Below are 22,167 nucleotides of genomic sequence, written 5' to 3'. Positions count from 1 at the left end.
CCATCCTCATCATCCAGAGATGTGTGTTATCCAGCAGACTATTCTTACTATTCTGCATGCTTAAAAAATAGAGAGGTACACAGCCAGAGACTAGCGCTGGAAATGAGCTGTAATAGCTGAACTGGCACATTTAGAGAAATGTTCATTAACGTGCCTGTCCCTGTAAATATGAAAAAACATGAATCAAATTAGGTAAAAGTAAAGTAGCATGAAAAAAAAGAAAAGAAAAGATAATAATAATATCATATACTAGACCAAACTGGGAAGGGTTAACGGCTTCTATTGCTCTCCTCATTAGAGCTCGATTTGGATAAAAGGCTCTGCTAAATAATTAAATGTCAATGCATGGCTTAATGTTCCAATGCACTAATGCCTGAAACTCTGGAGTATTTTCATATGTAAAATTCTTATGTAAAGTTTCTGATGTGTAATCTGCCAGCATGAGCCAATAGGTCGTCTACTGGTAATCTCTCAGCCAATGAGCTGCAAGCTCCCTATTCCGCTAACATTTGAACAGTCTGGCTTCAGTGTTGCTGTTAGCATTCACTAATCTCTCCCAGATTACTGACATCAGGTCTGCTTACTGGCAGACGTTTCTAAACGGGTAAGCTTTAGACAAACGGCTCGGGCACACATGGGTCAAACCAGCACAGATACACACAGACAGACTCAGAGACCAGTTAAATAAGTCCCAGGTGCAGGATGATAGATATTTAAGCTACACCTCCCGCTAAACAGAGTCACTGCGGTCACACCTGACCTGCGGCTCAACACGAGTCTGTGTGTTTGTGCAGGGGTTCCTGTGTGTTGCTCACATCTGTGTGTGTCTCAGCAGCAGCAAGACCAAGTACATTAACTTATCATGACCATTACCATGCTAAACGTTTACTCTCTCATGACTGAGCTATAATTACAGCTAGTGAAAGCTGACATGTCAAACTCATATGATTATAAGTTTTATAAAAGCTCTCCCACTTGACCGTTGTGACATCAGGCACATTTGTGACCCTGGACCACAAAACCAGTCACAAACCAGTTTGAAATTGAGATTTATACATCATATGAAAGCTGAATAAATAGGCTTTCTACTGATGTATGGATTGTTAGGATAGGACAATATTTGGCCGAGATACAACAACAAATCTGAACATTGAGAAAATCGCCTTTAAAGTTGTCCATTAAAGTGGGCGATTGTGCTGCATCCACTCACAAAAATAAATGTTTTATATATTTACGGTAGGAAATTTACTAAATATCTTAATGGAACATGATCTTTACTCAATATCATTATGATTTTTGGCATAAAAGAAAAAGTGATCATTTTGACCCAAACAATGCATTGTTGGCTCGAGACTGGTTTTGTGATCCAGGGTCACATTTGGTTTTTACTGTATGAAAATCAATGATTTTGTCTGGAAGACAAGAAAAGCTGAGAATAAAATGAATTGCGTTGTCAATCCGGCATGCCACGGCAGTCTAACATGAGCTGGGATCGCTGTGAGTGAAGTTTACCTGTCTGTCGGAGTTCTCCTGGAGCGTTTCCAGTGTCTTCTCCAGCTGAGCTTTCTCTTTCAGCAGATCTGAGCTCAGACTCTCAGCACTGCGCAAACTCTCTCTGTCTGCGGTCAGCTCCGTCTGCAGCTGCTCCAGCTGTGCACACACACACACACACACTGAGCACGAGCACTCTCGGACATATGGACACACTCGCTCATAATGAGCAATCAAACTCATATGAGCTGTTAATCCTCTGAAAGCAGCTTAACTAAACCCACTTCAGATTTAAACTGGGATTACTCACTGATGAATATGATCCTGCTCTGGGCGCTTGCTGTCCGTAACATTTTAACCCATTGCGTTCAAACTTCTCTCCTTTCTTTGTGTGAGTAACAGAATCCACTTAGTTTTAAAAATCGCTCTGAATGTAAGTCCACAGCACGACGGCACAGGGGAGCAATATCATGGCAATCACTTTCTGCCAGCCGATGAAGATAAAAACATTGACAGCCAATCAGAATCCATCCTGCTTTAAAGAGATCGAGCATTTAAAGCGGCAGACGACAAAACTGCAGCGCTTATAATAAACAGAATGATATTGTCTGCTGTTGTGGACGCTAATATAGTTATCGTTATAGTTATTATCATTTATGGTGTGAACGGGACTTCACCTCTGAAGCCAACATGACTCTTTTCACATTTCACTGATCGCACTTATTTTTTTATTATATACAGACACTTTTCATAAATCCTCAAGGATAAAATGAATTCAACAATGAACCTTATGAACTCCAATGGATCTTAGGAAGTATTACTGGGAACTGTGTGTGTAGGGCTGGGCGATGTGGCCGAAGAAATGATCAGGATAAAATCACTCGATATCGATAACTATTATATAATTCGATAATTATTTCTTTCAAGTTTAAAGGCAGATTTTTGCTCCTAAATGAAAGTTGTAGAAAACAGACCGTTAATTGTGGTTTTGAACTATTGTTTATTGTGAGAATATGACGAACACTTCACGTTTTTGAATTCTTTACATTTTTACGGTTATTTTTCTTAAAGAAATGCACTCTTCTGTTAAGATATTTATTTAGTTAGTTTCTACACGTGCTAACGGCTGTTATCGTTTCAAATCATCAAACAGGTTTGAGTCGCCTGACTTTGATGCGTATCATTGGCACAGTTTGCAGTGCAGGCTGCAAAATTAATAATTTTACATGTTTTGTCTCTTAAAAATGCACATTTGACAGCAAGTTAACAGTAGAAGTAGTTTTCAAGCATACAATGAAAAAGTGTACAATATGTACAACATAAGACAATAATCGAAAGAACACTGATGATCAAACAAATAAAATTCACCGCTGCTTGAAAAGGACTTGCTTGAGTTGGGATGCAGATGTAAATTTATGTTTATTAACAAAACCTCATTTTTATATGGTAAAATTTAAATATTCTGACTTGGGTTTTATTAAAATTAACCATTGGTTTCCATAGTATCATACATTTTGGACATGACAACCACAGTTAAAACCATGCATATTGCACCTCAGTACCATGGTAAAATGTAACTTTTTGGTTATAGAAGGAATGTCCAGGCTATAGAATCTGCCAAGAGTGTGAGGGGAGGCCCATCCTGCTGCATCGCACACTTGGGTCGGGCCCCTGAGAGGAGGGCTCTAGAGGACACCATGCCTCTGGTAGAATGAGCCCTCACGGCCAAAGGTGAAGGCAAGCTGCGCACCTGATAGGCCGTAGAGATAGCCTGAACGATCCAGTTACTGATGGTCTGTTTTGGCGGGGGAAGCCCCTTCTTAGGCGACCCGAAACACACCAGCAACTGGTCTGACTTCCGCCATGAAGAAGACCTCTGGACATAAATCTTGAGAGCTCTGACAGGCCAGAGCAAATGAAGTCTTTCTTCACCCGCCGTCACGTGAGGTGGAGGATGAAAAGCCTGGAGAACCGTAGGCCGTGCCACATTATGGCGCCATTCATATATAGCGCCTAAAAACGTGTAGAAAACACTAGGCGCGCCGCATTCTCCTTTTTCCAAAGCGCTAGGGCGGTTGTGCTCCGGAGGTGTCTGTCGTTGCTAAGCTACCATCAGCTACGTGACCTACGGTGCGCTTGCGGCATTCTGAAAAGTTGAGATGTTTTTATCTCGATGCGGCGCTTCCATTATGAGTGCGTATACCGCGCGCCTACATTTGAAATAACAAACTTGAGCACGCAAAAGACGCGATATGTGAACAGGCCCTTAGATAGCACTTTGGACACATAGCCCGGCCTGGGATGCAAGATAGCCTTAATGTCGCCTGGAGCAAACTCCAGGCACCCATGAGATATAGAGAGCGCCTGAAGATCTCCTACTCTCCTCAGAGAAGTTATGGCTAATAGAAAAGCTACCTTGAGGGAAAGGTTCTTGGCCTCAGCCGACTCCAGAGGTTCGAAGGGGGCCTCGACCAACCCTTCGAGAACCACTGCCAGCTCCCATGTGGGAACTCTGGTCCGAGCTGCAGGTCTCATCCTCCGAGCCCCACGGAGGAACCGTACGACCAGCTGATGTCTCCCCAAGGGCCCATCACCCAGAGGAGTGTAGAAAGCCACAATCTCAGCCACGTACACCCTTAGTGTGGACGGGGTAAGACCAGCAGAGAAGCGATCCTGGAGGAACTCCAGCACTGAAGCCACAAGGCAGTTAACTGGGTCCACCTCACGCTCTCTACACCAAGTGGTGAAAACATTCCATTTTAGGCCGTACAGTTTCCTTATGGAGGGAGCTCTAGAGCTAAGTATGGTCTCGACTACTCCTGCTGACAGGCCGGCCTCTCAGTACTGTGCGGCCTCAGGGGCCAGACCCACAGTTTCCACAGCTCTGGCCGAGAGTGAATATTGAGCCCTCTGCCTGCGACAGCAGGTCCCTCCTGATAGGAATCTCCCATGGAGGGCACTCTAGGAGCGATATTATGTATGAGAACCATATTCAGGCCAGCCACAACGGGGCTACTTGTAGTAGACAGACCCTCTCCAGAACTCCCGGGAGCAGAGCGATCGAGGGAAATGCATACAGACGCAGCCTCGGCCACGTCTGCACCATGGCATCCAACCCCAGAGGAGCTGGATGCGTGAGGGAGAAGCACAGTGGACAGTGTTTTGTGTCTCGAGACACGAACAGATCCACTTCCACTGGGCCGAACCTCTCGCATATCGACATCACCACCTCGGGGGAGAGTCTCCATTCCTTAGGCCTCAGCCCCTGCCTCAACAGGACCTCTGCTCCCTGATTCTGATCCCCTGGGACGTATGTTGCTCTGAAAGACAACAGTCTCTCCTGGGACCACAGGAGGATCTGATGCACCAGTCTGCATAGAGGGCGTGATCTCAGACCCCCCTGATGATTTAGATAGACCACCCCTGACATATTGTCTGTTCCGGCAAGAACGTGGTGACCCTTGAGGTCTGGCAGGAAACTCCTCAGAGCTCGGAAAACCGCCAGCATTTACAGGCAATTTATGTGCCAGGGGGAATGATGGTCCTGCCATAGACCTCTCGTAAAGCAGCTGTCCATGACCGTGCCCCAGCCCGTGAGGGAGACGGGACCTTGGGACTGGAACCAAGGTTTCGTCCACATGGATAGGGAACGACGGCATCTGCACGTAACCCTGATCATGCGGCACGGGTTCTCCCTCCGGGAAAACTCCTTGGATTTCCACCACCACTGCAGGGCCCTCATGTGCAGCAGGCCGAATGGAATCACGTTGGACGCTGCTGCCATGAGCCCTAACTTTCTCTTTTTTGAAAATGTTTTACAGTGATGGCTTGGCCTAGCTTTACCCTGGTCACTGAGGACAGGGTGGGCTCGATCCGTGCAGGAGACAGTTGTGCCCGCATCGTATCCGAGTCCCACACCACCCCCAGGAACGTAGTCCTCTGGGCAGGGGCCCACACACCTTCCTTTGTGTTGAGCCTCGACCCCAGGCTCTGGATGTGGCCAAAGACGACATCTCGATGCCGAACTGGCAGCTCTTGTTACTGGGCCATAATAAGCCAGTCGTCGATATAGTTCAGGACCCTGATACCCTGAAGCCTCAGCGGCCCTAGAGCTCGAGAGGCAACCACTCATTCGCTGCTTAAACTAGGAGCTCGGCTCTTAATTCCCTCGGGAACTCCCCATGCATGCTCCGCTCTAAGCTTAGTCGGATGATTATTACACCTTTTTAATTCCTCAGTATTAAATGCAGCCATAATAACCAGACAAATGAAACATGTTCTGAATGATAGGTGGAATTAAAATATCTAACTGCTCAAGCCAGATATTATTCATTTATTTAACTGGTCTCATTATCTACACGTTGCCTCGGCAACGCGAGAAATGAGCCGTTCATGATATTCCCTCGAAAAGAAAGCAATAGGTGCGAGGCTGAAACCCAAAATCGCACGAAATTTTCTTTTGCTGTACGCTTCGAGATATTTCTCAATGAACACAGCCAGCCCCCTCAAGAGCCGACCGTGCACGCCTCGCATCCAAACAGTGTCACACACCGATCGCGTGTAACCTCCCGAAGTTTACCGTGGGCAGGAAGACACACGCTTTCAGCTGTGCTTATTGCTAACAATTCAAGTTCCTACAGGACAAACAACACCAAATAGGACAGGCAGTTGACCGATGTGACCGCCCGCTCAGAGGTCGCGTGACCGCCCGCTCAGAGGTCGCGTGACCGCCCGCTCAGGGGTCATGTGACCGATCGCTCCGCGGTCACGTGACCACCCGTTCAGCGGTCGCCTGACCACCCGTTCAGAGGTCGCGTGACCGCCCGCTCAGCGAGTAAACACGTCTGCTCTAGTGAGCTTGCGCTCCTTGAACTTTGAGCCGAGTGGATAAATGGTTCGAGTGACGTGGTTCAAATGAGTATAACTGAATTCATGCTACCTTTTTTTTTTTCGACAAATTTGTCATCTTTGGGTGATAACTCGCGGTTAGTTTCACTTTCGCCGCTCCTTCGACGGGCAAGTTAAAAGCTGCACGCTGACTGGCTGTTGCCGCGTTTATTTCTGCTGTTTGATTGGCTGTTAGATTAATCCATAAAGCGTCAAAATATCCAGAGCCTATCATCGTTATCAACATCACTTTTATCGCGAGCCCTACTCGCAGTGTGACCTCTGACCTGTTGGATGAGTGTGTGTTTGTGTGTCTCCAGTCGTAGACGTGTGCTGCTGTGACCTCTAACCTGTTGGATGAGTGTGTGCTTGTCTTTCTCCAGGCGTAGGCGTGTGCTGCTCTCGCTCGACGCCTTCAGCTCCTCCACGCTCTTCTGCAGCATCTGATTCTCCTTCTCCAGCTTCAGCAGCTGACTGGACGTCAGGTCGTTCACCTCGTGACCCAGAGACTTCTGCGGCACTGCCAACACACACACCTCTGAGAGTTACGACACAAACACCTCTGAGAGTTACCAACACACACACCTCTGAGAGTTACGACACACACCTCTGAGAGTTACGACACACACCTCTGAGAGTTATGACACACACCTCTGAGAGTTACGACACACACACCTCAGTTTGTACGTTCAGTCAGCTCAGGTGTGTTTGTACCTTCAGTCAGCTCAGGTTTGTTTGTACCTTCAGTCAGCTCAGGTGTGTTTGCACCTTCAGTCAGCTCAGGTGTGTTTGTACCTTCAGTCAGCTCAGGTGTGTTTGCGTGTTTGCACCTTCAGTCAGCTCAGGTGTGTTTGTACCTTCAGTCAGCTCAGGTGTGTTTGCGTGTTTGCACCTTCAGTCAGCTCAGGTGTGTTTGTACCTTCAGTCAGCTCAGGTGTGTTTGCACCTTCAGTCAGCTCAGGTGTGTTTGCACCTTCAGTCAGCTCAGGTGTGTTTGTACCTTCAGTCAGCTCAGGTGTGTTTGCACCTTCAGTCAGCTCAGGTGTGTTTGTACCTTCAGTCAGCTCAGGTGTGTTTGCACCTTCAGTCAGCTCAGGTGTGTTTGCACCTTCAGTCAGCTCAGGTGTGTTTGCACCTTCAGTCAGCTCAGGTGTGTTTGTACCTTCAGTCAGCTCAGGTGTGTTTGTACCTTCAGTCAGCTCAGGTGTGTTTGTACCTTCAGTCAGCTCAGGTGTGTTTGTACCTTCAGTCAGCTCAGGTGTGTTTGCACCTTCAGTCAGCTCAGGTGTGTTTGTACCTTCAGTCAGCTCAGGTGTGTTTGCACCTTCAGTCACCTCAGGTGTGTTTGCACCTTCAGTCAGTTCAGGTGTGTTTATACCTTCAGTCAGCTCAGGTGTGTTTGCACCTTCAGTCAGCTCAGGTGTGTTTGCACCTTCAGTCAGCTCAGGTGTGTTTGTACCTTCAGTCAGCTCAGGTGTGTTTGCACCTTCAGTCAGCTCAGGTGTGTTTGTACGTTCAGTCAGCTCAGGTGTGTTTGTACGTTCAGTCAGCTCAGGTGTGTTTGTACCTTCAGTCAGCTCAGGTGTGTTTGTACCTTCAGTCAGCTCAGGTGTGTTTTTCAGTCAGCTCAGGTGTGTTTGTACCTTCAGTCAGCTCAGGTGTGTTTGCACCTTCAGTCAGCTCAGGTGTGTTTGCACCTTCAGTCAGTTCAGGTGTGTTTATACCTTCAGTCAGCTCAGGTGTGTTTGTACCTTCAGTCAGCTCAGGTGTGTTTGTACCTTCAGTCAGCTCAGGTGTGTTTGCACCTTCAGTCAGCTCAGGTGTGTTTGCACCTTCAGTCAGCTCAGGTGTGTTTGCACCTTCAGTCAGCTCAGTTGTGTTTATACCTTCAGTCAGCTCAGGTGTGTTTGTACCTTCAGTCAGCTCAGGTGTGTTTGCACCTTCAGTCAGCTCAGGTGTGTTTGCACCTTCAGTCAGCTCAGGTGTGTTTGCGTGTTTGCACCTTCAGTCAGCTCAGGTGTGTTTGTACCTTCAGTCAGCTCAGGTGTGTTTGTACCTTCAGTCAGCTCAGGTGTGTTTGTACCTTCAGTCAGCTCAGGTGTGTTTGTACCTTCAGTCAGCTCAGGTGTGTTTGCACCTTCAGTCAGCTCAGGTGTGTTTGCACCTTCAGTCAGCTCAGGTGTGTTTGCACCTTCAGTCAGTTCAGGTGTGTTTGTACCTTCAGTCAGCTCAGGTGTGTTTGTACCTTCAGTCAGCTCAGGTGTGTTTGTACCGTCAGTCAGCTCAGGTGTGTTTGTACCTTCAGTCAGCTCAGGTGTGTTTGCACCTTCAGTCAGCTCAGGTGTGTTTGCACCTTCAGTCAGCTCAGGTGTGTTTGTACCTTCAGTCAGCTCAGGTGTGTTTGCACCTTCAGTCAGCTCAGGTGTGTTTATACCTTCAGTCAGCTCAGGTGTGTTTGCACCTTCAGTCAGCTCAGGTGTGTTTGCACCTTCAGTCAGCTCAGGTGTGTTTGCGTGTTTGCACCTTCAGTCAGCTCAGGTGTGTTTGTACCTTCAGTCAGCTCAGGTGTGTTTGCACCTTCAGTCAGCTCAGGTGTGTTTGTACCTTCAGTCAGCTCAGGTGTGTTTGCACCTTCAGTCAGCTCAGGTGTGTTTGTACCTTCAGTCAGCTCAGGTGTGTTTGTACCTTCAGTCAGCTCAGGTGTGTTTGCACCTTCAGTCAGCTCAGGTGTGTTTGCACCTTCAGTCAGCTCAGGTGTGTTTGTACCTTCAGTCAGTTCAGGTGTGTTTGTACCTTCAGTCAGCTCAGTTGTGTTTGCACCTTCAGTCAGTTCAGGTGTGTTTGTACCTTCAGTCAGTTCAGGTGTGTTTGTACCTTCAGTCAGCTCAGTTGTGTTTGCACCTTCAGTCAGTTTAGGTGTGTTTGCACCTTCAGTCAGCTCAGGTGTGTTTGTACCTTCAGTCAGTTCAGGTGTGTTTGTACCTTCAGTCAGTTCAGGTGTGTTTGCACCTTCAGTCAGCTCAGGTGCGTTTGTACCTTCAGTCAGTTCAGGTGTGTTTGTACCTTCAGTCAGCTCAGGTGTGTTTGCACCTTCAGTCAGCTCAGGTGTGTTTGTACCTTCAGTCAGCTCAGGTGTGTTTGCACCTTCAGTCAGCTCAGGTGTGTTTGTTCGTTCAGTCAGCTCAGGTGTGTTTGTACCTTCAGTCAGCTCAGGTGTGTTTGTACCTTCAGTCAGCTCAGGTGTGTTTGCACCTTCAGTCAGCTCAGGTGTGTTTGCACCTTCAGTCAGCTCAGGTGTGTTTGTACCTTCAGTCAGCTCAGGTGTGTTTGTACCTTCAGTCAGCTCAGGTGTGTTTGCACCTTCAGTCAGCTCAGGTGTGTTTGTACCTTCAGTCAGCTCAGGTGTGTTTGTACCTTCAGTCAGCTCAGGTGTGTTTGCACCTTCAGTCAGCTCAGGTGTGTTTGTACCTTCAGTCAGCTCAGGTGTGTTTGTACCTTCAGTCAGCTCAGGTGTGTTTGTACCTTCAGTCAGTTCAGGTGTGTTTGTACCTTCAGTCAGCTCAGGTGTGTTTGCACCTTCAGTCAGCTCAGGTGTGTTTGTACCTTCAGTCAGCTCAGGTGTGTTTGCACCTTCAGTCAGCTCAGGTGTGTTTGTACCTTCAGTCAGCTCAGGTGTGTTTGTACCTTCAGTCAGCTCAGGTGTGTTTGTACCTTCAGTCAGCTCAGGTGTGTTTGTACCTTCAGTCAGCTCAGGTGTGTTTTTCAGTCAGCTCAGGTGTGTTTGTACCTTCAGTCAGCTCAGGTGTGTTTGTACCTTCAGTCAGCTCAGGTGTGTTTGTACCTTCAGTCAGCTCAGGTGTGTTTGTACCTTCAGTCAGCTCAGGTGTGTTTGTACCTTCAGTCAGCTCAGGTGTGGTCTTTGAGAGCTGCTCCAGTTCCCAGCCCAGGTGCAGAGACTCGTCCATGCTCTGTTTCTGAGCCATCTCTAGCGTCAGGTTCTCCTCCATCAGCTCCTCCATGCGCTTCCGGTCCATGTCCCGCTCCTGCAACACAACACCATCATATATCAGGACTAGCATACTGCACATCTTCGGTTTAAAACAGATCATTATATTTATGCAAAGTTGATAGACTGTCCTGTCATTTATTTATGTTCTCCGTTTGAAAACAGACTTTGTACATTTATTTTGCTTATTGCCAATCGTGTTGCTGCTGTTGCAACAAAATAGAAAGATGTAACTGTGATTACTAAGCTACACTAAAGTAGCAATGCTTTTTTTATTTAGGCAGTTAAGAATAAATATATATATTTATTTTTTTATTGTTAAAATAATCTTTACATGCTTTATTTGTAAACTGTTTGTTCACCTGATAAAATATTTTATTTAAAAAGAAACTTTAGTGAGTACACATTTTTTGTTTTGCACTTTAATTCAGACCAAAATAAGAGTTGTTTGGTTTGGTTTGCAAGGAGGGAGTGAAAAAACAAATTACAGTATTGAAAAAAAGTGTTAAATAAAATAGTTTGTTCATTTCAGCGCTGTTGTTATAACTGTGTCAAAAACAGAAAAGAAAAAAAAAACAATTAACAGTTCTGCTTATCGGGCACATAAACTTCCAAATAATCATATCAGTACTAAAAAAATCAACATCGGTCGATCTCTACTCTACAGTGCTGTTTAAAAATACGTTTGATCTATATGCTCTCTCACCATCTCCATGTCGTGGATCTTGTTTTTAAGCTGCAGATTTTCCTTCTCCAGCTCATGATGTTTATCAGATCGAGCTTTGAATGACTCCAGCTGATCCTCCAGCATGCTTTTGGTCTCCAGCAGAACCTGATTGTCCTCCTTCAATTCCTGCATGAACACATATAATCATAACAGCCATCAAAATCAGCCATCACCCTCGTGACACACAATCAATAACCACCCCAGCATTCCCAACATTCCCTCATGAAACACAATCAATAACCACCACAACATTCCCGGCATTCCCTCGGGAAACACAGTCAATAACCTCCACAGCATTCCCTCGTGAAACACAATCAATAACCGCCACAACATTCCCGGCATTCCCTCGTGACACACACAATCAATAACCACCACAATATTCCCAACATTCCCTCGTGAAACACAATCAATAACCACCACAACATTCCCAACATTCCCTCGTGACACACACAATCAATAACCACCACAACATTCCCAACATTCCCTCGTGAAACACAATCAATAACCACCACAACATTCCCGGCATTCCCTCGGGAAACACAGTCAATAACCGCCACAGCATTCCCAACATTCCCTCGGGAAACACAATCAATAACCGCCACAGCATTCCCAGCATTCCCTCGTGAAACACAATCAATAACCGCCACAACATTCCCAGCATTCCCTCGGGAACAAACACAATCAATAACCGCCACAGCATTCCCAACATTCCCTCGGGAAACACAATCAATAACCTCCACAGCATTCCCAACATTCCCTCGGGAAACACAGTCAATAACCTCCACAGCATTCCCAACATTCCCTCGGGAAACACAATCAATAACCGCCACAGCATTCCCAGCATTCCCTCGTGAAACACAATCAATAACCGCCACAACATTCCCGGCATTCCCTCGGGAACAAACACAATCAATAACCGCTACACCATTCCCAACATTCCCTCGGGAAACACAATCAATAACCTCCACAGCATTCCCAACATTCCCTCATGAAACACAATCAATAACCACCACAACATTCCCGGCATTCCCTCGGGAAACACAGTCAATAACCTCCACAGCATTCCCGGCATTCCCTTGTGAAACACAATCAATAACCACCACAACATTCCCAACATTCCCTCGTGAAACACAATCAATAACCACCACAACATTCCCAACATTCCCTCGTGAAACACAATCAATAACCACCACAACATTCCCAACATTCCCTCGTGAAACACAATCAATAACCACCCCAGCATTCCCAACATTCCCTCGGGAAACACAATCAATAACCACCACAGCATTCCCAACATTCCCTCGTGAAACACAATCAATAACCGCCACAACATTCCCGGCATTCCCTCGGGAAACACAGTCAATAACCGCCACAGCATTCCCAACATTCCCTCGGGAAACACAATCAATAACCTCCACAGCATTCCCAACATTCCCTCGGGAAACACAATCAATAACCGCCACAGCATTCCCAGCATTCCCTCGTGAAACACAATCAATAACCGCCAAAACATTCCCGGCATTCCCTCGTGAAACACAATCAATAACCACCACAACATTCCCGGCATTCCCTCGGGAACAAACACAATCAATAACCGCCACAGCATTCCCAGCATTCCCTCGTGAAACACAATCAATAACCGCCACAACATTCCCGGCATTCCCTTGGGAACAAACACAATCAATAACCGCCACAGCATTCCCTCGTGAAACACAATCAATAACCGCCACAACATTCCCGGCATTCCCTCGGGAACAAACACAATCAATAACCGCCACAGCATTCCCAGCATTCCCTCGTGAAACACAATCAATAACCACCACAACATTCCCGGCATTCCCTCGTGAAACACAGTCAATAACCTCCACAGCATTCCCAACATTCCCTTGGGAAACACAATCAATAACCACCCCAGCATTCCCAACATTCCCTCGGGAAACACAATCAATAACCACCACAGTAGGGCTGGGCGATATGGCTGAAAACTGTATCACGATATCAGTGTTTCATATCGGTCGATATCGATAATTATTGATTTTTTTATGACCCATTTAAAATAAGGACCAGGAGAAAAAATATATTACATTTAAACATTTTTATTTTAAACTTACCCTTCCTCTGATTACAATCCCAAGACAGAAATGTCAACACAACCATGGAAAACTCAAATAATTAGAATGTAAACATAAGTCTAAATTCACAATCAGACCTGCAAACTCCTCAGAGTAAAAAAGGTGACAGTGGCGCGGCGGGACGGGGGTGGTGGGGGGTTGTGATCATACGTGCCCCCTGCTTGATTTCTTTTTTGAGACATCACGGTTCGGTACGATTTCGGTACAATGGAGTAAAAAGCAAAACAGAAATATATTAGGCATTTTTATAAATGTCTTAAGCCTTGTATTTTTTAAATAAGTTTTATTAATAAAGGCATAGAACCAGTTTATTTATAGTGCACTGATAATAGTTTTATATAATTGGTTTATTAATTAAACTAATAAAAAGATAGATATGAGATATGTTTGGTAATTGTACCTGAATGAATTTAAAATTAATTTGCTATATTTCAGATCAATATATTTGTTTTCCTTAATTTTAATTAACCCTAACTTTATTCTCATCAGAATTATAAATAATTGATTTCCGTATAAAATAATACTACCAATAAATTTAATTTTCTTTTTTAATCAATGTGTAACTTAAAAATAAACAGATTAGTGCTCTGTTTTGAGGGCAAGAAATGAAAACCAATGCGATATGATGAATGTCCAAAAGATGGAACACACAGACTGTTTTACAAAGGGGTTGGATAAATATGTTTTGCTTTTAAAACGGTGTGTACAGTTGTAGGCTACAGTTTGACAAGAAATACAGTGTGACAAAAAGGACAATGTTGTGTTTTATTGCGAGTATAGGCCTACACAAATATTGTAAACACTTTGCAGACTGACTGATGTCCTGTATTAACAAAATGACGGAGTATGTTTTTATGTCTCCACTGTTCGATCGCGCCCGCGTGTCTCTCTCTCTCGTGCCTCTCTCTCTCGCGCGCGCGGAGTCGGACACACACACACACACACACTCCAGCATTGCAATCTTGACATCGCAGCCTGTTCATTATGCTGTGTTCACATCAAACGCGAATAGAGCGAATTATCCAATAATGTTTCGCAATTCTAGCCTGCATGGCATGCAGATGAAGGGCACTCATTTTCTGCTTATCAATCGCCGGTTACTGAAGAGGAACCCAGCAGCACGAGACAACGATGGCGGAACCAAACTTTTTTCTTTTTTTTTGATGGCGCAACCAAACTGACACGTTACATGATTGCCTGAGCTTGTCACTCCCTACGTTGCTAGGTTACCAGAGAGCGAGTGCCTTTGTTAATGCAAACTTGCTTCGCAACCTGTGGTTTCTTCCGACGAAGAAAAAAATAATAATTATCGAACGTTTTATCGAACACATTTTTTATTGATATCGATCACGTGTCTATCGCGATACATATCGTTATCGTTTAATCGCCCAGCCCTACACCACAGCATTCCCAACATTCCCTCGGGAAACACAATCAATAACCGCCACAACATTCCCGGCATTCCCTCGGGAACAAACACAATCAATAACCACCACAACATTGCCGGCATTCCCTCGGGAAACACAGTCAATAACCTCCACAGCATTCCCAACATTCCCTCGGGAAACACAGTCAATAACCGCCACAACATTCCCAGCATTCCCTCGTGAAACACAATCAATAACCACCACAACATTCCCGGCATTCCCTCGGGAAACACAGTCAATAACCTCCACAGCATTCCCAACATTCCCTCGTGAAACACAATCAATAACCACCATAACATTCCCGGCATTCCCTCGGGAAACACAGTCAATAACCTCCACAGCATTCCCAGCATTCCCTCGTGAAACACAATCAATAACCACCACAACATTCCCAGCATTCCCTTGTGAAACACAATCAATAACCACCACAACATTCCCGGCATTCCCTTGGGAAACACAGTCAATAACCTCCACAGCATTCCCAACATTCCCTCGGGAAACAGTCAATAACCTCCACAACATTCCCAACAGTCCCTCGGGAAACACAATCAATAACCGCCACAGCATTCCCAACATTCCCCCGGGAAACACAGTCAATAACCTCCACAGCATTCCTAACATTCCCTCGGGAACAAACACAATCAATAACCGCCACAGCATTCCCGGCATTCCCTTGGGAACACACACAATCAATTACCGCCACAGCATTCCTAACATTCCCTCGTGAACACACACAATCAATTACCACCACAGCATTCCCAACAGTCCCTCGGGAACACACACAATCAATTACCGCCACAGCATTCCTAACATTCCCTCGGGAACACACACAGTCAATTACCGCCACAGCATTCCTAACATTCCCTCGGGAACACACACAATCAATAACCGCCACAGCATTCCTAACATTCCCTCGGGAACACACACAATCAATTACCGCCACAGCATTCCTAACATTCCCTCGGGAACACACACAGTCAATTACCGCCACAGCATTCCTAACATTCCCTCGGGAACACACACAGTCAATAACCACCACAGCATTCCCAACATTCCCTCGGGAACACACTCAATCAATAACCGCCACAGCATTCCCAACATTCCCTCGGGAAACACAATCAATAACCACCACAGCATTCCCAACATTCCCTCGTGAAACACAATCAATAACCGCCACAACATTCCCGGCATTCCCTCGGGAAACACAGTCAATAACCGCCACAGCATTCCCAACATTCCCTCGGGAAACACAATCAATAACCGCCACAGCATTCCCAGCATTCCCTCGTGAAACACAATCAATAACCGCCACAACATTCCCGGCATTCCCTCGGGAACAAACACAATCAATAACCGCCACAGCATTCCCAACATTCCCTCGGGAAACACAATCAATAACCTCCACAGCATTCCCAACATTCCCTCGGGAAACACAATCAATAACCGCCACAGCATTCCCAGCATTCCCTCGTGAAACACAATCAATAACCGCCACAACATTCCCGGCATTCCCTCGGGAACAAACACAATCAATAACCGCCACAGCATTCCCAACATTCCCTCGGGAAACACAATCAATAACCTCCACAGCATTCCCAACATTCCCTCGTGAAACACAATCAATAACCACCACAACATTCCCGGCATTCCCTCGGGAACAAACACAATCAATAACCGCCACAGCATTCCCAGCATTCCCTCGTGAAACACAATCAATAACCGCCACAACATTCCCGGCATTCCCTCGGGAACAAACACAATCAATAACCGCCACAGCATTCCCAGCATTCCCTCGTGAAACACAATCAATAACCGCCACAACATTCCCGGCATTCCCTCGGGAACAAACACAATCAATAACCGCCACAGCATTCCCAGCATTCCCTCGTGAAACACAATCAATAACCGCCACAACATTCCCGGCATTCCCTCGGGAACAAACACAATCAATAACCACCACAACATTCCCGGCATTCCCTCGTGAAACACAGTCAATAACCTCCACAGCATTCCCAACATTCCCTTGGGAAACACAATCAATAACCACCCCAGCATTCCCAACATTCCCTCGGGAAACACAATCAATAACCACCACAGCATTCCCAACATTCCCTCGTGAAACACAATCAATAACCGCCACAACATTCCCGGCATTCCCTCGGGAACAAACACAATCAATAACCACCACAACATTGCCGGCATTCCCTCGGGAAACACAGTCAATAACCTCCACAGCATTCCCAACATTCCCTCGGGAAACACAGTCAATAACCGCCACAACATTCCCAGCATTCCCTCGTGAAACACAATCAATAACCACCACAACATTCCCGGCATTCCCTCGGGAAACACAGTCAATAACCTCCACAGCATTCCCAACATTCCCTCGTGAAACACAATCAATAACCACCATAACATTCCCAGCATTCCCTCGTGAAACACAATCAATAACCACCACAACATTCCCAGCATTCCCTTGTGAAACACAATCAATAACCACCACAACATTCCCGGCATTCCCTTGGGAAACACAGTCAATAACCTCCACAGCATTCCCAACATTCCCTCGGGAAACAGTCAATAACCTCCACAACATTCCCAACAGTCCCTCGGGAAACACAATCAATAACCGCCACAGCATTCCCAACATTCCCCCGGGAACACACACAGTCAATAACCTCCACAGCATTCCCAACAGTCCCTCGGGAAACACAATCAATAACCGCCACAGCATTCCCGGCATTCCCTTGGGAACACACACAATCAATTACCGCCACAGCATTCCTAACATTCCCTCGTGAACACACACAATCAATTACCGCCACAGCATTCCCAACAGTCCCTCGGGAACACACACAATCAATTACCGCCACAGCATTCCTAACATTCCCTCGGGAACACACACAGTCAATTACCGCCACAGCATTCCTAACATTCCCTCGGGAACACACACAGTCAATTACCGCCACAGCATTCCTAACATTCCCTCGGGAACACACACAATCAATAACCGGCACAGCATTCCTAACATTCCCTCGGGAACACACACAATCAATTACCGCCACAGCATTCCTAACATTCCCTCGGGAACACACACAGTCAATTACCGCCACAGCATTCCTAACATTCCCTCGGGAACACACACAGTCAATAACCGCCACAGCATTCCCAACATTCCCTCGGGAACACACTCAATCAATTACCGCCACAGCATTCCTAACATTCCCTCGGGAACACACACAGTCAATTACCGCCACAGCATTCCTAACATTCCCTCGGGAACACACACAGTCAATAATCGCCACAGCATTCCCAACATTCCCTCGGGAAACACAGTCAATAACCGCCACAGCATTCCTAACATTCCCTCGGGAACACACACAGTCAATTATCGCCACAGCATTCCTAACATTCCCTCGGGAACACACACAGTCAATAACCGCCACAGCATTCCTAACATTCCCTCGGGAACACACTCAATCAATTACTGCCACAGCATTCCCAACATTCCCTCGGGAACACACACAGTCAATAATCGCCACAGCATTCCCAACATTCCCTCGGGAACACACACAGTCAATAACCGCCACAGCATTCCCAACATTCCCTCGGGAACACACTCAATCAATAACCGCCACAGCATTCCTAACATTCCCTCGGGAACACACACAGTCAATTACCGCCACAGCATTCCTAACATTCCCTCGGGAACACACACAGTCAATAATCGCCACAGCATTCCCAACATTCCCTCGGGAAACACAGTCAATAACCGCCACAGCATTCCTAACATTCCCTCGGGAACACACACAGTCAATTACCGCCACAGCATTCCTAACATTCCCTCGGGAACACACACAGTCAATAACCGCCACAGCATTCCTAACATTCCCTCGGGAACACACTCAATCAATTACCGCCACAGCATTCCCAACATTCCCTCGGGAACACACACAGTCAATAATCGCCACAGCATTCCCAACATTCCCTCGGGAACACACACAGTCAATAACCGCCACAGCATTCCCAACATTCCCTCGGGAACACACACAGTCAATAACCGCCACAGCATTCCTAACATTCCCTCGGGAACACACTCAATCAATAACCGCCACAGCATTCCTAACATTCCCTCGGGAACACACACAGTCAATTACCGCCACAGCATTCCTAACATTCCCTCGGGAACACACACAGTCAATAATCGCCACAGCATTCCCAACATTCCCTCGGGAAACACAGTCAATTAACCGCCACAGCATTCCTAACATTCCCTCGGGAACACACACAGTCAATTACCGCCACAGCATTCCTAACATTCCCTCGGGAACACACACAGTCAATAATCGCCACAGCATTCCCAACATTCCCTCGGGAACACACACAGTCAATAACCGCCACAGCATTCCCAACATTCCCTCGGGAACACACTCAATCAATAACCGCCACAGCATTCCTAACATTCCCTCGGGAACACACACAGTCAATTACCGCCACAGCATTCCTAACATTCCCTCGGGAACACACACAGTCAATAATCGCCACAGCATTCCCAACATTCCCTCGGGAAACACAGTCAATAACCGCCACAGCATTCCTAACATTCCCTCGGGAACACACACAGTCAATTACCGCCACAGCATTCCTAACATTCCCTCGGGAACACACACAGTCAATAACCGCCACAGCATTCCTAACATTCCCTCGGGAACACACTCAATCAATTACCGCCACAGCATTCCCAACATTCCCTCGGGAACACACACAGTCAATAATCGCCACAGCATTCCCAACATTCCCTCGGGAACACACACAGTCAATAACCGCCACAGCATTCCCAACATTCCCTCGGGAACACACACAGTCAATAACCGCCACAGCATTCCTAACATTCCCTCGGGAACACACTCAATCAATAACCGCCACAGCATTCCTAACATTCCCTCGGGAACACACACAGTCAATTACCGCCACAGCATTCCTAACATTCCCTCGGGAACACACACAGTCAATAATCGCCAAAGCATTCCCAACATTCCCTCGGGAAACACAGTCAATTAACCGCCACAGCATTCCTAACATTCCCTCGGGAACACACACAGTCAATTACCGCCACAGCATTCCTAACATTCCCTCGGGAACACACACAGTCAATAACCGCCACAGCATTCCTAACATTCCCTCGGGAACACACTCAATCAATTACCGCCACAGCATTCCCAACATTCCCTCGGGAACACACACAGTCAATAATCGCCACAGCATTCCCAACATTCCCTCGGGAACACACACAGTCAATAACCGCCACAGCATTCCCAACATTCCCTCGGGAACACACACAGTCAATAACCGCCACAGCATTCCTAACATTCCCTCGGGAACACACTCAATCAATAACCGCCACAGCATTCCTAACATTCCCTCGGGAACACACACAGTCAATTACCGCCACAGCATTCCTAACATTCCCTCGGGAACACACACAGTCAATAATCGCCACAGCATTCCCAACATTCCCTCGGGAAACACAGTCAATTAACCGCCACAGCATTCCTAACATTCCCTCGGGAACACACACAGTCAATTACCGCCACAGCATTCCTAACATTCCCTCGGGAACACACACAGTCAATAATCGCCACAGCATTCCTAACATTCCCTCGGGAACACACTCAATCAATAACCGCCACAGCATTCCCAACATTCCCTCGGGAACACACACAGTCAATAACCGCCACAGCATTCCCAACATTCCCTCGGGAACACACACAGTCAATTACCGCCACAGCATTCCTAACATTCCCTCGGGAACACACACAGTCAATTACCGCCACAGCATTCCTAACATTCCCTCGGGAACACACACAGTCAATTACCGCCACAGCATTCCCAACATTCCCTCGGGAACACACACAGTCAATAACCGCCACAGCATTCCCAACATTCCCTCGGGAACACACACAGTCAATAACCGCCACAGCATTCCTAACATTCCCTCGGGAACACACACAGTCAATTACCGCCACAGCATTCCTAACATTCCCTCGGGAACACACACAGTCAATAATCGCCACAGCATTCCTAACATTCCCTCGGGAACACACTCAATCAATAATCGCCACAGCATTCCCAACATTCCCTCGGGAACACACACAGTCAATAACCGCCACAGCATTCCCAACATTCCCTCGGGAACACACACAGTCAATAACCGCCACAGCATTCCTAACATTCCCTCGGGAACACACTCAATCAATTACCGCCACAGCATTCCTAACATTCCCTCGGGAACACACACAGTCAATAATCGCCACAGCATTCCCAACATTCCCTCGGGAAACACAGTCAATAACCGCCACAGCATTCCCAGAATTCCCTGGTGAACACAGTGATGTGAACGCACCTCGACTCTGGTCCTGTAGAACTCGATGTCGTGGAGCTTCTCCTTGTAGCGCATCACTTCACTCTCCAGCTTGTCGACTCTGACGGCCTTCTCTCGGAGCGCGTCGAGCTCGTCCCGATACGCCCGCAGCGAGCGCGCGTCACACACCAGCTGCACGTTCTGACACACACACACACACACAATTACACTTCTGTACTTCTTCAAATGCGTCTCTTTTTACAACAAAGTTCAGTCTTTGTATACACACAAAACTATTTTTGGAATAGATAAAAATGAAATCTCTGCTATTATTCAGACAGTGTCATGCATAGATATCTATATATACCACATCCGACTGCTCCAGACACGGCAACTTTTCAGATGCTGCTCAGTCACTAATTATACTAATGAATTTTTATTTAAAATGCCACAAGATTGTGCAGCCTACGGTTGTAAGAGCCAGAGATATATGACACGGGTCTCTGATGATCTTATTTATCAGAGTTGTTTTAACCAATATTCTTTTTGATTTACCAAATGCAAAATGATCTAACATTAACTCTTTCCCCGCCACTGACGGAGTTTTCCAGCTATCCGTGTTTTCACTGTTATACAGTAGGGGGCGCTGTTACACATCTCCTGAAAGAGTACAGAATCTCCTGATCAAAACACAGGAGAAGAAGCAGAGACCAGCGATAGAAGCATTGCTGACGCAATTTTCTCAGCTTTTTTGTTCAAACTTATGCTTTATGAAACTAAAAAATAATGCATGAAGCTAGAATAAAACAGTTTTTTGTTTTTTTAAAGAGAAGGTCTGTTCTTTCTTTTGATATGTTGCATGTTTAGATACTCATACAACAAAATATTCTGGGAGCCATGAAAGTTTTGTGAATAGGATTTTTTTTTTTTAAATGCTGCCGCTGGCTTTCAAGTTTAAAAAAGAAAAACGCTGGTGGGAAAGAGTTGATGGGAGGATATGGATATTCATACGGGCTCCGGGATCAGGGAACACTGCTGTGAGCCGTATCTCAACACTCCCTTCTGTACTCCACAAAGACAAGTAAATCATGCGAGTCTACAACGAACTGAGATGATGACAGAAGTTAATTTCTGGG

At 46.3% G+C, this 22,167-nt stretch overlaps 1 protein-coding gene across 4 annotated transcripts in view; it reads right to left on the bottom strand.

The window, feature by feature from the left end:
- ccdc88ab (coiled-coil domain containing 88Ab) overlaps window positions 1–22,167 on the bottom strand; it is a 117,689-nt gene that overhangs the window by 48,711 nt on the left and 46,811 nt on the right. For all 4 annotated transcript variants that reach the window (XM_056258587.1, XM_056258585.1, XM_056258586.1 and 1 more), the window contains exons 10-14: window positions 21,074–21,232; window positions 11,091–11,237; window positions 10,274–10,421; window positions 6,729–6,898; window positions 1,513–1,650 (exon numbers count right to left, since the gene is read on the bottom strand). In XM_056258587.1, coding sequence (XP_056114562.1) covers window positions 1,513–1,650; window positions 6,729–6,898; window positions 10,274–10,421; window positions 11,091–11,237; window positions 21,074–21,232 — 762 coding nt within the window. The remainder of the gene's footprint in view (window positions 1–1,512; window positions 1,651–6,728; window positions 6,899–10,273; window positions 10,422–11,090; window positions 11,238–21,073; window positions 21,233–22,167) is intronic.

This window comes from Rhinichthys klamathensis, unplaced genomic scaffold (genome assembly GCF_029890125.1).
Source record: "Rhinichthys klamathensis goyatoka isolate OS25496 unplaced genomic scaffold, OSU_Roscu_1.1 h1tg000155l_1, whole genome shotgun sequence".
Classification (NCBI taxonomy): domain Eukaryota; kingdom Metazoa; phylum Chordata; class Actinopteri; order Cypriniformes; family Leuciscidae; genus Rhinichthys; species Rhinichthys klamathensis.
Note: the sequence above shows the minus strand (reverse complement) of the source record. Positions and strands in the feature narration are given on the sequence as shown.